Source organism: Dermacentor silvarum, chromosome 1 (assembly GCF_013339745.2).
Source record: "Dermacentor silvarum isolate Dsil-2018 chromosome 1, BIME_Dsil_1.4, whole genome shotgun sequence".
Taxonomy (NCBI): domain Eukaryota; kingdom Metazoa; phylum Arthropoda; class Arachnida; order Ixodida; family Ixodidae; genus Dermacentor; species Dermacentor silvarum.
In genome coordinates, this window is record NC_051154.1 from 119,173,248 (window position 1) to 119,194,241 (window position 20,994).

The 20,994-nt window shown below is 45.6% G+C and overlaps 1 protein-coding gene across 4 annotated transcripts in view; it reads right to left on the reverse strand.

Annotated features, from left to right (window-relative positions):
• LOC119435918 (nuclear receptor coactivator 5-like) overlaps positions 1-20,994 on the reverse strand; it is a 206,026-nt gene that overhangs the window by 31,944 nt on the left and 153,088 nt on the right. For all 4 annotated transcript variants that reach the window (XR_007465293.1, XM_049660898.1, XM_049660896.1 and 1 more), the window contains exons 11-13: positions 13,391-13,480; positions 13,219-13,274; positions 2,385-2,472 (exon numbers count right to left, since the gene is read on the reverse strand). Coding sequence is in view for 3 of the 4 variants with exons in the window: in XM_049660898.1 (XP_049516855.1) it covers positions 2,385-2,472; positions 13,219-13,274; positions 13,391-13,480 (234 nt within the window). In the remaining variant the exon portion in view is untranslated. The remainder of the gene's footprint in view (positions 1-2,384; positions 2,473-13,218; positions 13,275-13,390; positions 13,481-20,994) is intronic.

Here is a 20,994-nt window from a genome sequence, read left to right on the forward strand (position 1 = left end):
CATATAATGAGACGAAGAACAAAATATGTGCCAACAAACTTTCTGAAGAACATCCAATAACAATTGAGATGCAAGATGTGCAATAGTTGCTAGATGATGGATATATTCCGGAAAGTGTGTGGAAAGAAGCTGAACCCCTTAGACTGGTGGGCCTTTTAAGCATGTAATATCGGCGTCAAATGAAACGCGAACAGAGGAGCGCGTGGCCGAAGCATAGCTGAAGGTATAGTGCGCGCCATCCTGTCCTCACCATTGACAGGCGCGGTGCGCACATCCGGTTTGACCGCACTACAAGGTGATGCTGGGTCTTTTCGTTTGTTCTGGTTCTCTCTTACTTGAAAGCGAGAAAATAAAAATCGAAATACAGATACTAAAATATCGCAGCATAGGGCGAGTATTATCGCACAGTGCGGAGAAACTGTAAGTGCTATCGGTTTCAAGTGAAATGCGAACAGCGGTGCGCGTGGTACGGTTCGCGCCATCATCATAACTGCGCCAGTATCTTTTCTTGCTTTGAACTAAAAGAGAACCAGCACAGAAACGAAAAGGAGGAGCATAACCTTGCAGTGCGGTCAAACCGGATGCACGCGCCTGTCAATGAGGATGACTAGACGGTACACACTACACCTTCAGTTATGCTTCGGCCACACATTCCGCTGTTCGCGTTTCACTTGGCGCCTATACTATAATGTACCGTGGAACAGCCAAGTGGAGCAGAAGAAAAGAAGGGCTGTTTCCTATGTGGTAAGCATTTTACAAGCTTAAAAAATAATGGCACACTACTTGCTCTACAAAACCAACATTCTCTCTTGGTCAGGTCATACTGGCAACACTGTTCAACATTTCAATTAAAAAAATTTTGCAGTAAACTTTTATTGTACAGTCGCTGACCGATAAATCGGACACTGATAATCCGGATAGCTTCGCAGCACCGCTTATGGCCCCGTAGACTTAAAGGGCCCCTAACAAACTTCCTATTTTTTAAACATTTCAAGTAAACACGCGCATCGAGTTCAGAATGCCGTCACGATCAACAAACCAAACATTGCAGCGCCACGCGCAGCGGGTGCGCAAAAAAAAAAAAAAACACAATGCCGTCCTCCTGTCCTGTATCACCAGCGTTCATCACGATGTCACCAGGGTGCATCTGGTGATATCAACGGCGGTGACGATGTCCATTGGTCGAACAAGAACCTATGACTTCCGGTTAGTCTGCTGGCAGGTACGCGCGCTCCCTGCTCTGCTGGCCGAACTGCCGTCCGCGGCAGACGTTCTACGGCACAGGAGGCTGGTTCGCCGTCGGTATATTTGCCGCTAGCGTGGACGTGCCTTTACCGGAAGTGGACAGTGTTTTGAGAAGCGAGTTGGCGATGACGTATGTCACGTGACTTTTGGAGGATCACTCGGCGAGGAGGAGAGACCAGCCGACGAGGAGAGAAGCGAAAGAAAGAGCGAAACGAGCAAGGGCCGTGTTTCGATCATCAAACGTGTGTACCTCCGCTATTACAGCACCATTTCGAAAAATTCTCGCGGGTATGTGTTTGTTGTAGACTAGTGAACAACTGCAACACCAGACTTAAATTTCGACCTCTGGGTGGTTTGGGGCCCTTTACAAGAAGCTTGGCTAGCAGTTCGACCTCTTAGTGCTTAAACAGAACTTGTTAAAATTGTACAGGGACAACAGACACAGAAACAGAGGCACCAGTACTAGTTCAGGAAACACGGGAAGACCCAGCAAGTTTAAGTACAAGGAAGGCAACAAAGCGTTCTCAGTAAAATCTATTGAGGAGCTGAAAATTTCTATACATGTCTTGTCAATTTAGAGCAAGTGAAAATAATGGCACACTACTTGCTCTACAAAACCAACATTCTCTCTTGGTCAGGACATACTGGCAACACTGTTCAACATTTCAATTAAAAAAAGGCACTAGGCACACACTTCATGTTTGAAATTTTTTTCTCCCACATACTTCTCTAGAAACGATTTCTTTCATATCTTGGGTGTTGACAAAAAGTTTCACAGGTAATCAAAAACTGCTTTGGTTTCATTCAAGACACCAACAATAAAGTTACAATTTGATATTTTACAGTATACAGTCGAACCTGGATATATCGAACCCACACATAATGAATTATTGTGCATATAGCTGTAAAATCACCTTGAAAATTTCTGTATAAAATTTTTATTTCATATATCAAATTACCCACATATCAAACTTTTTTGTGATCCCCTTCAGATTCGATACATCCTGGTTTGACTGTATATTGCAACCAACATTTCTTAAAATAAAGCAAAAAAGCATAAAAGCATCAGCACCCAACCCTAAAAAAAGAAAAAAAAAAGAATATAATGATACCACACTGACAGAGATGTACAAGCCCACCTCTTCATAACTGGAGCTTGGGATTTCTGAAAATATAAGCTGCCCTGCCTTCCTGATGATCCATGGTGTGCCTGCCACCTCATAGCACCTGCAAAAATTACAAAAACAACTGGAAAAGTCTTCTGGTAGAGGAGTTTCATGAAACGACAAATTTCACAAAGCTAAATCTTAATGCCATTGCATAAGGTCAGATTACACTAGGTCATAGTTCGATATAGTAGTTTAGTCATAGTTACGTTTGGCACTGCATGAAATAAGCGAATGCCTAATATGAAATGCTCTGAAAGCTAGCCATAATTACTTTGATGACAAGCCAGTTTGTATCAAGAGAACTATCATGAAGTGCAAATATCTTTATGCGCAATTTAGCTCCCAAGTAACAATTTGAATATATAGTCATAAAATCTAATCAAATACAACTTCAATAAAAATTAATAAGTTGATGTCACTATATGCACTTATGTAGACAGTATTATCAGAGTTCTGGTACTATTCAGTTAGGCAGTAAAATGTAGGTGGTTGGAAAATATCAGGATCAGTTAAATAAACTAAAACTTTGACAGCTGGAATACCCTCTGGTACAGCTATACTTTTGACCTGGACAAGGAGTCTTTCCCAGATGTCATGTCCATTTGTGAATTTTCTACTCCACTCATACACTTGCTACTGCGACATATGTTAGCATACTTAATGTTTATTGTATAAGGTTTACTCCTTCACTTGTCAAAAATCTGATCACAGAAGGCCGCTCTTTGCTGCATTTCTCAAGTGGTCTTCTTTTACATTGGAACTAGGTCAAGGTTTGTATAACTGTACACTTCTGCCACCTGCCGGCCATTTTTTACACTACTAGCAAAAATTTTTCCAACTTATATGTAGAACAGTGGTGCGCAATTTAAAATTTTATTACAAATTTATGATTCCCATTTGACTGATCCTCATATTCAGAAATTAAAAATTTTTTTCTACGTCTGAATACGCAACAATGCACCACGCTGCAGGAACTGCATTTGCATGTGTGAACTCTGCATTACATTTGTCAATTTCAAGCTATAAGCACAAAGTTAAGAGATTTTTCTGGCTTCTGTGTACATCTGTGTCGAGGTGAACAGGGCTAGAATGTAATGCAGTCGACTTCCGTTAATTCAACCCTGACGGGACCGTCAAAACTGATTTATTTTCCGGTAGGTCGAATTAAACAAGATGCAAAAAAACACACACACACACACACACACCACTGATTCATTCGTCAGTATTTGCTTGGGATTAACACAACCTAACCTCCAAACCAAACATGCGCCAACTTCCCATGTGTTTAAAGTAGAAAACACACAGAAATGACTTAAGGCTCCTAAGCAAAGTAGAAATCTAATGCAAATCCGTTTTTTTACATTGGTGACCGGTTTCATAATGTCAGCTTTGTCGCAATACAGCGTTGTTTTGTGGTAAAGAGTAGGAACACAGTTTGGTATTGTATGTGCTTGCACCACGCAGGCAAATTTCTCTACGGCTAGAATTTTTAAATTGCAATATGTTTAGATTTGTCGTGTTAGTAATGGCCGCCTCTTCGAAAAATCCAGCTCAAGGACAAGAATGAGGCTATCTGCCACAGGCAATTTTTAAAAATTCCGCAAAACCATATGATCGCCCCGTATGTACACACACACACACACACACACACACACACACACACACACACACACACACACACACACACACACACAGTTTCGAATACAAATTTAATACTACACTTTAACTATTCGTATTGGAAAACTAACTATTCAGTTTTCTCGAATATCAGAACAAACCAAAAATGTAGAACCTCAATGATACGATCACGCCAAATACGAATTTCTGGATGATACGAATTTTTCTGCGGTCCCGGCCGAGCCCCATTACTTTGCAACGTGCTAGAAAACGGTTGTTACAAATCGATTTTCGACCCGCGTCGGTTGATACGAATAAATGCCGCCCCACCGACGGCCGCAAAAGAGAACAGCGCGCAGTCACGCGCTTTCTCCCTTTCTCTTTTGGTGCGGAGGCGTGGACGCGACGCCGGACAGCGCGGAGGCCGCGAATGGGCGCGAAGAGTTCGAAGCGGTGGCGCTTTTGTTGCTTTTGTGCTTATCCTCCTTTTCCGCGTGCCATCGGGCGGAGTGGCTGCCGTGCTTCGGGCCGCGTTATTTTTTGCGCCATTTTGCCTAGTCCAGCGAGCTATGTCTACCGAGATACGATCTCAGCTGATTCGCGCGGCCGTACGCCGAGGCGCGGGAGCCTCCGTTGGCGCGTCTTCCGTCGGCTGCCTTATCGGTGCCGATGGCACAGGGCGATTGTGGGTTTCGCTGCTGGAGTCACACGGTGCAAGGTTGCGCTCGTTCAGTCTAAAGTCCCTATATAAGAAAAGTACCGCCATCCTTTGATAAACACCGCTTCTCTCTCTCCTGTATCTCCGATTGGACGATGATAGCGCGCGCTTTTCACTTCTTTATATTTTCTGTTTTTCTGCCTCAGAGCCATGTTGAAAGTCCTCTGCGCAGCCGCAGTCGCCGGCGGCGCGCGCCCGGCCTGAAAGCTTCAACGTGGACTTTCTAGGTGCGCCACCGTCGACTTGGCTTTCGCAAGCAAAAAGTAAAGAAAAAGCAAGCGCTTTAGGAGAGGAGGCGGCGGCGGAGGAGGAAAGATTAGATGGCGGTACTTTTCTTATATAGGGACTTTAGTTCAGCCGGGTGCGCCTCCACGTCTCCAAATAATCGCCGTAATTTTCTTGCCGTAGGAGCGCTTCCGTATTCCGAAGGCGTGCTTCGTCCAAAGTTTATTCGCCAACGAGCGACGATCCATAACTAAACTGGGCGCTCTCAGAAATCCGAATTCTGCATGTCAAGTGAAGACGCCGGCATGGTTTGCGAAGCAGACAACTGCGGTTGCCATCTTGCTCGCTGCCGCAGCAGTAACCAATGGGAAGACGCCTTTCACCACGGCAGCCAATCGGAGGCCCGCTTTCATCGGAGGGCCCGTGTGACTACCTCCAGCAGACCCGCGCTTCTTTTGTGTTTGTGCGTTTGTTACAAGATGGCGACGACCGACGAATTGAGAAGCGGAACGGCGAAACTTTGAGCTTTCGAACGATACCAAGATGGCGGCGCTCGGTGGCGGGAAATACGAGATATGGCTCCGTGAACTACGGTGGTGGTGGTGGTAAAACTTTATTTCCCAAAGAAGGGGTCCTGGAGGACACTTGGCTAGGCGCCAGGTGTAGAGGGCACCTCCCACGTCGGCACAGAGAGCCCGAAGCTCTCCGCCGCCTCGCGGGCCTTCTGGACAGCCCGAAGTTGGTCGTGTAGTGAAGCACTTTTTAGCTCTATGTCCCAATGTTCCTTGTTCTTGGCGTAATCGTCACTCGATGCACAACCACACAGCATATGGTTCAAGTCAACACGTTCACTGCAATGTTCACACACATGTTGTCCGTCGTAGTCTGGGTCGATGTGCTTCATGCGCCAGGGGTTGGGGTATGAGTTCGTTTGGAGCAAGCGTAGTGTGACTGATTGGCTGCGTGTTAATTTCTTATCCGGGAGGGGGAACTCTCGTCTGCTTAGATAAAAGTGTTTAGTGAGCTCGTTGTAAGTGAATAATTGATCCCTGTACTCGATATGCGGGGTAGCGGGGGAAACTGGAGGGACGCGGTCGATGAGTCCTCGCGCCGCCTCGTGTGCGATCTCGTTGAGATTCCGCAGGCCGCCCCCTAAGCTGCCCATGTGTGCCGGGAACCAAATGATGGAGTGATCGGTGATATTACTTCCGCCTAAGATTCGTAGCGTCGTCTTGTCTATCCCGCCCTTGGCGAAAGCTCGAGTGGCTGCTCTAGAGTCGCTGTATACAGTTGTGAAGCTCGAGTCTTTGAGCGCTAGTGCTATCGCTGCTTGTTCGGCTACATCTGGCTTCTTAGTGTAAAGCGTGAGTGAGTTGCGCGTTCGCCCGTGTCCGTCGATTACTGCTACCGAGTAGGCGTGCTTTCCCGGTATGTACGCAGCATCGACGAAAGCTGTCTGGTCGGGAAACCTTGTCGCGTCTGCCGCGAGTGCTCTGGCGCGGGCGAGTCTTCTTCCTTGATTGTGGATCGGGTGTACGTTTCTTGGGAAGGGGAGCACTTTAATTGCTTCTCGCATGACTTTAGGTAACTGCAAGACGTTGTCCCTTTCCGCTATGGTGTTCAGGCTGAGCTTGACGAGAATCTCTCTGCCCGCTTTGGTGCCTGATAGGCGTGCGATCTGTGCCGTGTGCTGAGCCTCGATGATTTCGGCAAGGGTATTGTGCACTCCTAGCTGTAAGAGTAGATCAGTGGAGGCATTATCGGGGAGCCCCAACGCTGTCTTGAAAGCTCGTCGTATGTGTACTTCGAGCCTTTTCCGGTGTTCTTTTTTCCAGTTGAGCATCGCAGCCACGTATGTGATGTGACAGAGTACAAAAGCGTGGACCATTCTAATGGCGTTGTCCTCGCTCAGTCCCCTGTGCCTATTCATGATGCGCCGAAACATTCGGATCGCGTTCGCAATCTTGATCTTGATGCTGTCCAGCATCACCCAGTTTGAGCCGTTACTTTGGATGATTAGTCCTAGGATTCGTATTTTGTCAACCGTATGTATGCGATTTCCGTCCCTGTCGTGTAACTCAATGCATAGAGTGTGGTGTCTGCGCCAGTCGTTGGACGGGCGCCCTGGTCTTGGGGGATGGTAGATGAGTAGCTCGGATTTTCTGGAAGAGCAGCGAAGTCCCATTGGGGTGAGATGGGCTTCAGTAACCGAGATGGCTTCTTGCATGCGAGATTCTAATTCCGCATCACTGCCACCAGTGCTCCAGATGGTGACATCGTCTGCGTATATGGTGTGCTCCACGTCGGCAATTTCACCCAGTGCGCGAGAGCTTTGTCATCGCCAAGTTAAATAAGAATGGCGAAAGTACCGAGCCTTGCGGTGTTCCCTTATCGCCCAGTTCAAAGATCTCCGAGATGTGCTCGCCTATTCGGAGAGTGGCCGTTCGATCCTCCAGAAACGCCTTGACGTAGCGGTAGAAACGTGTTCCGAGATTGTGTTCAGATATGGCTTTGAGAATGGCTTGATGTTGGATGTTTTCAAAAGCTTGCTCCACGTCAAGTCCTAGTAGCGCCTTGGTGTCTCGTGTGGGGCGATCCAGCAGAGTTTTCTTGATTCTTAGCATAGCGTCTTGCGTTGAGAGACCCGGCCTATAGCCGATCATATTGTAGGGGAAGTACTCCTTTTCCTCTACGTATTCCGATAGTCGGTTCAGGATGACGTGTTCGGCTAGCTTTCCAAGGCATGACGTTAGTGAGATCGGCCTCAGGTTTGGTAGCCCCAGCGGCTTGCCCGGTTTTGGGATGAGGACCGTGTTGGCATGCTTCCACTCTGCAGGTAGATGGCCGGTTTTCCAGGCTTTGTTGATTTGTTGCGTTAAGAACATGACCGATGTGTCGTCTAAATTTCGGAGAGTCCGATTTGTGATACCATCGGGGCCTGCTGCAGAGTTACTGTTCAGGTTGTGAATTGCGAAGCGTACTTCGCTTTCTGTGAAGTCCGCATCTAGCTCCGAGTTTGGGACACCGTCGTAGTTCTTCCTTTGTAAGCTACGAGATTGCCCCGATTTAAGCGGTAAGTACCGTTTGGCAAGGTCTTCTATAAGTGCTTCGGCAGTACTGCTTTGCTTCGCGTGGTGTACTAATTTGCTTAGCCTGATCCGTTGCATAGTTTTGGACTTTGTTCCGTTTTCGTCGAGGAGGTGTTTTATGAGCCTCCACCCACTCCCTTTGCGTATTTGCCCGTTGAGGGAGTTACATACTTCGTCCCATTGTTGTCGGGAGAGAACCACGCAGTATTCTTCAATGGTCTTGTTGAGTTCGGCGAGTTTCCTTCGTAGTCTTCTGTTGAAACGTTGACCCTTCCACCTGGCTAGTATGGATTGTTTGGCTTCGAGTAGATTCGCTAGCCGACTGTCCATTGTCTCTACCTTAGCGTCCGTCGTAATCGTTCGTTCCGAGGCTACGATGTCTGCTTTGAGCTGTTTGGTCCAACTAGTTATCGTATGCTTCGTGTTTGCTCTTGTTGAGTTGGATGGCTGCATCCGTATTGCACGAAATTTGTCCCAATCGATTAGTTTGTACTCCCTTTGCTTCTTTCCCGGTAGCTCTGCATCAATTCGGAGAATATAGTGGTCACTGCCAAGGTCTATGCCTGAGTTGTGCCACGCACATTTCTCTACGCCCCGGACGAAAGTGAGGTCCGGTGTTGTGTCTCGACATGTGGAAGTGCCACATCTAGTTGGGGTTTCTGGGTCTGTGATCAGCGTGAAGTCGAGATCGGAGGCTGTCGTGTGAAGACGATCTCCCTTGCTAGAGGGATACGCGTAGCCCCACGCCTGGTGTGGGGCGTTAAAATCCCCACCTACAATCAGCGGACTATCTTTGGCGAGGCGCGCGATCTTGCCCAGTATGCCTCTGAATGCTTGCCTCGTGTCCTTAGGGCTGCTGTACAGATTAGTGAGAAAAATGCTTTCCTTGTTCCCTACGTGGTCATTTGGTATGATCTCGATCGTGAGGTGTTCTAGATAGCAGGCTGTGTTGCGGATTTCATGCCGAATGTACGGGATCTTCTTTCCAATCAGAATAGCGACGCCTCTGCCTTGCTCGTTTCTGTGGGCTTCGGCTTTATATCCCGTAAGGGCCAGTTCAGTTATGAGTGTTTCTTGTAGCAAGATGACGTGTGGCTTCTCGCTTTCTGATTTGACCATCTGCAGGAGGACCGCCTTTTTTGAGGCGATCCCCCTGCAGTTCCATTGCCAGATGCGGAGATTTCGTGTCTTATTTGTCATTGCCATGTTGGCTGTTGTAGCCCCCTTCACTTGCAGTGAAACCGTCATGTGGTGGGCCTTGCGCACCGACGTGTTGTGAACTCATCCTCTCCAGGGACGGTACTACAGTGTTGTTTAGATACATTTCCATTTTCTGAACTCGCGTGCTAAATATGTCCATTTTCTCGTTCATTCGCACCATGCTCTCGTGCATGAGCCTCATGTTCTCGCTCATGGCATCCATGGCGTCCTTCACGTCTGATCGCACGGCCATTCGCAGTTGCGTTACAGCTCGCTTCTTAGGAGGCGGGCATTCTTCGCGTTGTTCTCCCTGTCTCGCAATCTCAACTGGCTGGGGAGTTTCGATGTCGGTTGGTGGTCCGGGAGTGCGCGTTGGCCTACTGATGTTCGCTTTACGTATTTCAGTTAATTCGAGTGTTAGCTTAGTATAAGCGGCTTTTAGCTCTCTTAGTTCCTGTTCTAACATAGCTATCCGCTCTTTATCTGGGTTGCGGGACTCACTTTCCTTTGGCGTGGTCGTCGTAGCTCCTCTGACTTTGTCTGCCCACGTGCCGTCGCCTCCGTTGTTCTTTCCACCGAAGCGCACCTGTGACCTTGAACGACTCCTGCTTGCCCTCGCAGGTGTGTGGCTCCTCGATCGAGAGCGTGAGCGGCTGCGTCCCGGCGTCTTCGACGTAGATCGGCCTCGTTCCGCGTGTTGCTTTTCTTCTTCGACTAGCTGTGCCTTCTCTTGTTGCTCCAGTCGTGCTCGTTGTCGTCGTGCGCGTACTACGTATGGAATGAGATAGCGGTTCTTACACACCTTGTCCGCTGTCGCGTGCAAGCCCCCGCACAGCTTGCATTTCGGATCGCACACATGGGATGAGGTGGGGTTAGGAAGTCCACAGCCCCTGCATTCGGTGGAGTCCGGCTCGGGGCAAACGTCCGCACGATGTCCGAGTTTGCCGCATACGTAGCATATGTCCACTTGTTTGCGATATAAGGAGCAGGGTACCAGTGTTGGTCCATATCTTACGAAGTTTGGGACGCGAAGTCCATCAAACACAATGATCACTGATCCTGAGTTCTTTATTCTTTTCGCCGCTAGTGCCAAGGGGTTGCGGTCATTCACGATGTTTCTTTCAATCGTCCTGTGATCGTCGGCAGTGTCGATGTATCTGATTACCCCCTTGCAGGTGTCACTTGGGGCAGTTTCGTAAGCGCTGACTGCGTACTCTTTTCCGGCTATTCGGATAGCCCTTACGTCCGCATACTTGTCTGCATTTTCTCGAAAGGGCGTGCTCGCCACCATGATATTCTGCGTAATATTGGGACATATAATGTCCTCCGTGGTCTGCTCTGGATTAAGTTCTACTGCTGCCATGAGGGCTTTACTCACTGAGGTCGGTCCGATCTTTTGTATGTTCAAGCCGCCCTTTGGGCGAAGCACTATCTTGATGTTGTCTTGCGGTAGGGGTGGCATGCGTGAGGCTCTAATCACCCGGTTCATAATGTTAGGAGGCGTGCGAGAAGAGTTCACCTGCCCGCCGCTTGTATGTTGTGCTTGCTGTGGCGCAGTTGTTTCGGCGCGTTCCTTCTTCTTCGTTTTCCGGCTGATCACCACTTTCCAGCCCGTCTTGTCCTCTTGCTCATTAGGTATTGCTGAAGTAGTCGGAGTTGATGGTAACTCCTCCGCAGAGCTATCCATTTCTTCGCTGGAAGTCGCCATTCTCTCCGTGTCGCGCCCGGCGCGAAGGGCGGGTGGCGTCTCGCCGAGCTCTCGCGTTCCGACCGGCGCGCGGCGAACGCGTCGGCTGAGCCTAGCGTCTGGTGTGCACGCCTAGGGTCAGTTCGGTAGCGGCGTGGACGCGGTAGAAAAGTTCTCGTAGATTCGTCAAAAATGGTGCCCTACCTCCAAATCGGGTATCCACGGTTTCCTTGGAACTTCACGAAACTCTTGGTTGAAGAACTTCGGCGAAATTGGATAGAAATCGCTGCGGAATCATGTGAAGATGACGGAGCCGATAGGAGCACGTCCACAGACCTCGGCGACCGCAGCGCCCTCGTGAACTACGGTGATGTTGCGCGATTTAAAGCTGTTTTTCGCCCTGCGCACTGACGAATTAAACTTTTTCGGGCACTTTCAGTGCGTTTTCAGTCAAACCATTTTGATGCAGCGCAGATTAGGCGTTGCAGATACCCAAACGCGTGGTTTTCAAAAATCGTTTTTTCTCGCGATTTTCGCGATCTGATCCCCGCGTCCCCCCTTAATTTAGCTAGTTTTAATTGTTTCGATGATACGAATTTCGGCCAATACGAATATTTTTCGTGACCCCGTGAGATTCGTATCATCGAGATTCCACTGTAATTCACAGAAACCAATTGTTAAAGTCTGGTTTCTGTTCTCCGTCTGCTAAACAAAGTATTGCAAATTATCATATGAAATGACAAAAGTTTTTAGAGCAATACAGAAACAAAATGGGTATAATGCAAGCTTTGTTTATTGTTTTGCAGCTGACATTACAACCTGCGATTTCTGCTTGTAGTCTTTATTTAGTTTTATGACAGTCTAGTCATGTAGCAGTTTTATCTTTTACACTACAACCAGTGATGCTTTCTTTGCAACGGGCCTTAATGCATGCATTTACATTACACAGGTCCTTCAGCAGCTTTTTATTTTATTTTCCCACAAATTTCGGTCTTTTTTCGGCAACTATTTATTTAGCGTTTTCGGAAAGCAAATCATACAGCAGCCATTCATCCTTTGAAAGCATGTTTGCAACCAGGCTCTAAAGATGTTGAGAGGCTATTCCTGTAGTTTTCTTGTTTTCTTTTAATGACAATTACTAATATTTTGTTTAAAACTGATCCTAATTGTACTTGATAGTTAGCCGTTTTTCCTTTAGTCAGTACAAGCATGAAAATAAAATTTCCTGCTGTAAATCCTGCATTTGACTGATATTTGATACTATTCGTATTTGAAAAACTCGGTATTCACCCACCTTTAATATATATACAGGCTGTTTTTTTTAAGACAATACAGATTTTTTAATAAGAAAGCTGTAAGCACAGTAAATGTGGCGTTTTTTCAGAGGAGTTCCTAGGCGAGGTGGACATACTTTGCCACTAATAAAGTGAGCTCCAGAACACTACCATAATATCCAGAGTCAAATCTACACTCCATGAACTGTGCATTTTATTATCGTGCGATAGTACCTACGCAATTTCGGCATAAACCCAGGTCGGCATAGTAGAAGCACAAGTGTAAAAAAATTGTAAAGCCCACTTTCGGCTGGCTCAGGTGCAAATCCTGGCATTAAGATAAAAGCTACACAGACCATAAATACAGAGTGCTGAATGCACCACTCCTTTCCTTGCTTAACCCTTTAAGACACTGTGTACACCAAGATAGTGCACCAACAACAAAAGCATTGATGAAAATAATGGTATTTAAAATGTGTCGCATGCATCTTGAAACTATTCTGATTGCAATCATGTTGCAAGTTTAAATAACAGGCTCAAAATGTTTTAGTAAAACAAGAGGGAAGGTAGACGGTTGTGTGTACTGCTTGGTGCGAGTATGTCGTGTGTAGTGGGTTCACTCCTTTCATGGTTTTTCAGTGTTGCACCAGGCATAATTTTCAAGTGCCTGAATAGGTGCTTTTCAAGCCTGCTAGACATGAAATAGTTGATGTTCTCATAAGTTCTGTAGTGAGTTTTCGCATGGAGTCTATACAAACTAAACTTGACAAAACTCACTAAAGAATTGAAAATTTTTAATCTATTTTGCAGCTGCATGCTTTTTATGATTTTGAACATGCAAGAAATGCGATGTAAGTTTTCAATCAACAGAATTCATTGGCGTCTGAAAGGGTTATTGTTAAGGCCGCAGGAAGTTGAAATTTAATAAACTCTCTAATGGGGAAGAGTGAACATAATTCATCAATCTGCAATGCAAGCAGAACACATTGCTCACCAATTTCCAAGAACATAATAATTCAGAGGGTCGTGAGGCATCAATTCTATTGCTTTCTGTAAAAGTAAAGACAGACGAATTTTTTTTTTAAATTACAGAAACCGTAAATGTTATCAGCATGCCACAGAAATTTGACACGCACAAGCAGTACAGAATTTTAAACTTAACTTACCTCAACATGCTTCTTGATTAAGAAACCATCATGGATTCTTTCCTTGGTTGAAGGATGGTCCTTCTTGGAGCCTATCAAAATGCTGTACCACTATAAAAGGAAGCCGAAGAGAAAGGTACAGCAATTCATTTTGGAAAAAAGGGTTGCGTGGTGGCAGTCTGGCAAAGATCCTGTTAAACAATGCTTAAATGAACTTTCCCCCAAAGCATTTAGCCCCTCATTTTTGCTTGCAATAACGTCTGTCTATACTGGAAAAATAATACAGAATATCACCTTAACCATTTGGATGCCTGGCGTCCAAAACATTCCGAGAGATTAGCAAGCTTCAAATTCAAAAGATTTTTCAATTGAATATTCACTTAAGGATTAAGACTTATGCTAATTAATTATATTAGGATAATTATTGTTCCGCTGGCAAAGTGGCTTTTTCACTGCAATTTGAAGGCACCTCGTAATCAACGTCAAAGTTCTCTGAATCGTAGTTTGTGACATTCTGCACCATTAAAAGAATGAGCAAGCTTTTTGTGCTGGTCCACCAGATAGGAAAACGAGATGTGAGCAACACCAACAGTCGTTAAGCTTTGTCACACCCACACCATCTGTCGTATATAAAGAAAAAAAAAATTAGTTTAGCCAACTTTTGAGTAGATGGCACAACCTGTCCATGAATTTGTCACATTCGCAAATTATCTCTGGAAAGATAGGGAGGATGTGGAAAGTGCAACAAGTCTTTACTCGGGCACAACACTTCAAGAGTCAAGTTGTTTTTCGCCTAATGCCAGTAGCGCACCCAGGATCTCTGCCAGGGGGGGGGGGGGGGGGGTTGACAGTTTGCCAATACCGTCTAAACAGCACTAATTTCTATTTCTTCACGAGAAATTGTCAAAAAATGCGTTTTTTGCGAGTGTGCAGACGAGTGCGCATCTTACATCTTAGTTGCAGTACTCAAATGCGCAAGGAAAGAAAAGGGGTTAAACAAAAGGGGGGGGGGTAAGGTCGGCCTCAGGGGGGGTTACAACCCCCCCCCCCCCCCGTCGGTGTGCTGCTGCCTAATGCCACTCTAAAACATCTACACTTTAAATGGCCACTGAATTCATTAGAGCACTGTCACTTATTTTTTATGACCAACTACCTGAACCATCATTACGTTAACTTGATTACTGCTTTATTTGAAGCACTTTTTGTAAATACATCTTCAATCATCTATGGTACCTCGCATAATCATCAAATACTAAAATTTTTGGTAGCCCTTGACATCTGACACATTCAATAGCCAGTTTCTTGAAAAGCCACAGAAAGAGTGTGCTAGTGGTACACTGTACAAGGAAAGGAAAAAAAAAATTGCATTTTAGGGGCAGTTATCTGAAAGGAAGTTATACGGGTTGCAATTTATATTTGATGATCTAAACAGGCGACAATTCACATGCAAAAATACAGCAATTGAAAGAAATATACTAAGTGCAGCCAAGGGGAAGTTTATGAACAGCAACATATCACATTAACTTGTCCATAATTAAACCTTACAAGAGCTTTGCAGTCACTTTTATATTCTCCCCTCATTTCATTGGCACAAAAAACATTGTGGCAGAAACCATCAAAGATGATTGTCAAAGTAAGCAATAGCTTCCTTGTGTACGCTGCTGTATATCCCCATGCCATCCATGAATTATGAAACCTTATAGGCACACCAGCAGACACACAAAGAGGCAACCTCGCTGCCAACCACAATGCCGAATACCACGACATAATATATCTTCTTGTAATCACTGCACCTCATATGAAACTCCATAGTAACCCCCACTATCCCTAGTATCCTAGCTGTCTGTTCTTTGCAATGGCTATCCATCAACAGCAGTACTCGATGCGGAGGCATCGAGTACTGCAATCTATTGCAGATTGGACGCTAACACTAATTTTCAAGGCTACACATCCCCTGTGGCTACACATCCGCTGTGTCACATTGGCACATCCATTCTGGGTGATTGGCCAAGAATGGGCAAATTATAATATCACTTTGTAGCAATTGCTACGATTGGGTGGATATCCCATTTTTCCTTTAATTACTTCTCTCCACCTAGTGGGTTTCCGCTGAACTATTACATCAGAAACTTGCCTTTGCTGCAAGTTGATAAATTCGACATTGCCCTGCCATCTGCTAGCCGTCTGGTTAGCTCGGATGGTAGAGCGGCTGCCCCAGAAAGGCGGTGGTCCCGGGTTCGAGTCCCGGACCAGGACGAATTTTTCTTCAACTGCGAGGCTTTTCGTTCAAGGAACTCATATGGGGTGCCATTGTTTATTGTAGAAGACTGGCCAAACATCTAAATTGGCCAAAGCAGCTAAAAAAAGCTATCGCTTTAAAAGACTGTCATGCTCTAGCACAATATGGACATGTGGGTTCACCGTTAAAAGGAACTCGCAAGAGTGCTGCTTCCAGATACAGTGCCATCAGCCTCTGTCAATGACAGTGGAACCTTTGTGAAGGTGCAGTGTGCCTAACAAGTGCCGTGAGCAGTGCTTGGCTTGCTTTATCTGCTACCACACCGAGCCATGTGCAAAGCAAGCTGCTTATGTGCTTTGCAAGTTGGCCACCAACTGCCTTAACAAAATCAAAACTGGGCGAGTCTGTACCGGAGCATGATGTAATGGCACACAGGGCACACGAAGACGATGAATGACTGTGCTCCCAGCTAAATTTTTAAAAGCAGCGTCACCCTTAGATACAAGGCAGAAAGTGGTTTAGTTGATTTTTCCTTTACCACTTTTCAGTGGCATGCAGTTCATTATCAAGAGATATGGAAAAAAAGAATCAGTGTTATTCCCACTCTGATAAGGCAGCATTTGGACTCACTGAATCACACTGGTGTCATGTTCATTTGCTTTAAAGGGACAGACAACTGCTCAGAACATAAATTGAGATAACCCCGCTAATGGAAAGATTGTCTACCGTATTGGCTAGAACGGGCCCTGTTTTTTCTCATTAAACGTGGATTTATATTTTTAATTCTTCACTAAAAGTCGCGATAAATGACCCTTGGCGCACCACGCGGCAAAAACATGAACATACTTATGAAGTCTACCACGTGACCTTCTACTAGTGTATGCGGTTCCTGTTCTTTTTATTAATATAGAAATGCAGTTACATTCTCTCCATTATAAGTTTTTTCCAACTTACAATGTGCAGATAAGACTTCGTTTGTAGTGAGCAGAAAAGTGGCTTTTGGAAGTAACCGCTGCAGGTGTAAACACTACCGAGGGTGAGCTTTTGGCTGCGCCATAAAAACTGGGTTCATAAGAATCGGTTGTCAGTCCCTTTAAGATGTACATTCAGCTATGCTACTAAATGGCCACTGGCTAAAACAAAGCAGGAGAGTGATTACTGTCTCTTGGACCTCCTCATTTTGCCATTAGGTCAGACACTATTTAGAGAAACTAATTACCTTAAGATAGCCCATAAAACATGCATGCCAGGAGACGTGGAGAGCAAAAGACATGGCGTACACAAAGAAAAGGGTAGAAGAAGTAAACAGAGTGCAGTTGTGCATCTTTCTACAACAATAGCACTGTGGTCGCTAGTGAATGCTGTCACCATCTCAATGGCACACAAGATCTGCTTTTGTTATGTGTTAAAATGCTCGTCCAGTCAAATAAATAATTGCTGAGGCACAATGTACCCGCTTTCGAATTCTTTTGTTGGCGTCATGTGCAGCCACTCAAGGAAGATTGATGCCGGGTTTGGCACAAACTGTATTTGTCGATTGTCCAGCAGCAACTGTGTCCCCACCAGCTTCTATTAGAAAAGCAGCAAACATAGCGAAATACAAGGTGAACATCAGCCGACTTGGACGCTACGGATCGAATTGAATTCTGGGGTTCTACACGCCAAAACCACGATTAGATTATGAGGCACGCCATAGTGAAAGACTCCAGATTAATTTTGACCACCATGAGGCAGTGCAAGGTGATATGTGTTGGACCTCTTTTGAAGTCGCAGAAGCACAGAGCGAAATTAGTTTTGAAGGCTCAGGAACATGGATGAAAATAAATGGGCGGCTAAAGTGCACAAGTATCTGTATCTGAAAAGCGTGGGCACAAAATGGAGGAAGAGGTCAAGAAAGTTGGCAACCAAGTACAGGATAATTCAAACTGTAAATAGACAACCAGGAGTCATCAGAAAGAAAGTGAGAGAAATACAGACAGTGAATTGGTTGCAAAGAATGGAAACAAAAAGGACAATGGATATTTACAAGAATGAGAAAAAGAATTAGAAGGGAAAATCTGTGCGATAACACAAAGGGCACTGCCTTGCTATTTGAGGCTCGAGCCGGTTGCCTAAGGACCAAAACATACCGGAGCAAATATTCAGAACTAGCTGAGGCATGATCCGGAGACCACTCAGCACATCCTAATGGCATGCGAAGGGATTCACCCAGCGAAAACCGTAGGCAACGTACAACTTCCAGAAGCGCTTGGGTTCAAAGTGGAAGGAAACATCAACCGATCAGCCGTAGAGATAAGACAGATGATTAGAGAATTGGTGGAAAAAAAGCAGGGAAGAGATTGATACGACCTAATCTCTTAAAATCATAGGTAGCTGTACAAGGTAGATTTTTTTGGGGAAAAAAAAATTAATGAGAGGTATATATAGAAATGCTAGATAAAGAACACGTATACATGTTCATATACATGTAACAGATATACATGTATAACATACATGATTTAATCAAGCAGGCTAGGTGACTTTGTCACCGTTCCGTTTCAAACGGGATGCCATTAACTCATCATCATTTAACAGTTTCAGTTAAAAACCCTGGCGTGTTTTTCAAAATCCTCAAATCTAAGCGGACCCTAGAGTTTCGCATATGATTATTTGAAAAAAAAAAAAAAAACTATCGGCCTAGATTCGAATAAATACAGTACTCGTCAAATATAGGTGTAATTCGAGAAAGCACAACCTCGAGGCCAACACGGTGTTGGCCTCGAGATTGTGCTTTCTGACACTTGACACTGACGCTAGCGTCAGTGTCAAGCGTTAGCGTCAAATTGACACTGACGCTAGCGTCAGTGTCAATTTCAGTTGGGGTGCTTGGATCAAAATGCAGGTGTGGAGGTGAGGCATGAACGCAACGTAGTGTGGACATGGCATCATGTTGAATTCATATAAGCCATCAGGACCTGATAATATCGGAAGTGCAGGTCTAACGCAGAAAAGAATTGTGCTCCTTGAAAGTAGTCGAGGGTGCCGTCTATACAAGACAGGAGATAGACATTCTTGCAAGGGATCTTGTTCAGCCAGGGGTAGCCAACCCAGAAGCTGATTGTGGCATTTTTTTTTTATTAACAGCACAGCTGGTGAAGCCTGCCTGTGAGCTGTTGGAGGGCTATATTATACAACAATGAAGCGTGTCGTCAACTTGTTCTGCAATGACGCAGTGCTCACGGGCTGACATACAATATGGGCACTGATGCAAAGGAATGTGGAGACCAGTATCAATGTGATGAGCACCGGTCAAAATATGATGCAATAAGGTTGTAGGTGAATGGAGAGGGCACTAAAATGTCCGAACAAGGCAATGATCCAAGCACAAGCATTAATGGCATAAATGTGATGAGAAGTCGTGTGATCAGGAACAATGGGGGAAGGAAAAGGGCACAATGCAAGACGACAGGCAACTAACCATCAAAGCGCAACTTCCTCCAACGCTGTTCTTTCCCCGCTTTCACTCGGGGAATCATGAGAAATGCACACATTGCGTGACAAGTCCTGGGAACAGCACATCATATGTGGCTCGGTTCGCGGTAGATTTGACTGCCACTGGCCGCTGGAGTTACCATTGCTTTCTCTAGCCCGTGCAGCTTGCACTTTTTTGCTCTCCGCATTTGATGCGTTTAGTTCTCAGCCTCGATACCTGGAAACGTTGTTACAACAGCAACAGTAGCTCTCGAACGTCCGCACCAATTAGCCGTGCGTTATACAATGCCAACCGACCGCGCAGGCAAGGCAGCGGAGAAGTGGACGAACCCAGTGCATCTTGAAAACATTGCTTGACATCATATGCTTGAGTGCTTTTCCCACAATTTCTCCTTTTATGACTTCAAGATTGTCATGTGATGCTCCCTCCCTAGCTTATTTTTTGTATTTCCCTTATGTCAGAACATGTGTGGAAATGGCCTTAAGTTCGTCGGCACAGCCAAGCCACTAGCCATGCAGTAGAGTGGAGGGGAAAGTAAACGAATTATAAATAGATGGCGCTAGTATCATGAACTGGAAGTAGAGTGAAAGTATCCAAGAAGCACTCATGACGAACAGTGGTTTTGGAAGGTGTCAAAAGAACAGTTTAGGAAGGTAGCACCAGAGCAGAAGAAAAAGGGAAAATTCCAATCTTGGCAGGAATGAACACTTTTGCAGGCAGATGAGGCTAGTTGACGAAAGCAGACTCACACAGCATTTCAACTCAACTTCGGTGCAGGCACAGTCAATCACGGTGCAATGAACACAAGAAATCCAAAGAAAAACTTGCAGGAGCATTTTAGGCAGCACAGATCGGATGTGTACAAAACGTCTTTAATAATGATCCATGCTAAACACATGGGGAAAGGTTGGATGCAGTACTCAGAATAAAGTCAAGAAGTGGCGTCGTTACTTTTCAGAGCTCAAGGCAATTTTTCTGCCGTTGCTCCTGCTCCTGCTTCTGTGTTGACCAGCTTAGATGGGGACACCCTTAACAGAGACAGCAATGACATCTCAAGGGGAAAAACAAGTTCTTGAAATGCTCGAAAGCAGTGGAGTTCTTGCTCCTGAACTGCAGCTTGCTTTCCTCTGCCACAGATTAGGGGCGCGCCTCAGCATTGGTGAAAGGGAAATGCAATGTGGCGCAAGGGACCAGCAAGTGTTGAAGTTGCAGCGACTTGAAAAGAACGAGTTAACTGGTGTGCCAGATGAAGCAAATTGCAGTGTCAGCGCAGAATTTAGCAACTAGGGGTCCATATGAGGGAAACCGCACAAGAAGCATATGGGTCAGTTGTCTGGAGTGTGCCACGGGTTTAAAAAGTGTGGTTCTGGTCTGGAGAATAGAAAGGCAGCTGGGCACACAGGTTGAGGGGATGCAATAAAGGTGCCCATGGGCACATAAGAGTGCATATGTGGGGCACTCTTTAACACTGGTCAGGGTACGGAAATTCAAGGAATTGACTAAATGCCATTGTAGGTTGATTATCACCTGGTATTGTTGAGCACTCTGTACACATTGCAAATTTTAATGCATTAGCATTCTTAGGGTACTTCACGCACTTTCCAGGCGCTATGTATGTTTGTATCTACCTATCTGTATGCATGTTTGTATCTAACAGTTTTCCAGCATACCAGGGTCACCGGGTAGTCAGTGGTTGAATGGGTAGTGCATCGGGCTGCTGTGCTGAGGTAACAGGGTTCGAAACCAACCATCAGACCAACTTGGGTCACTGAGTATGTGGCAATGTGTACATACCTACCGCTCTTCAACGAACCTCTTTTACGCCGATATGGGTCACTGTAGATGTGGGACTGGGCAGGCACTGCTGTTCAAAGAAACTCTTTAACACCAACTTGGAGCAATGGGTAAGTGCCA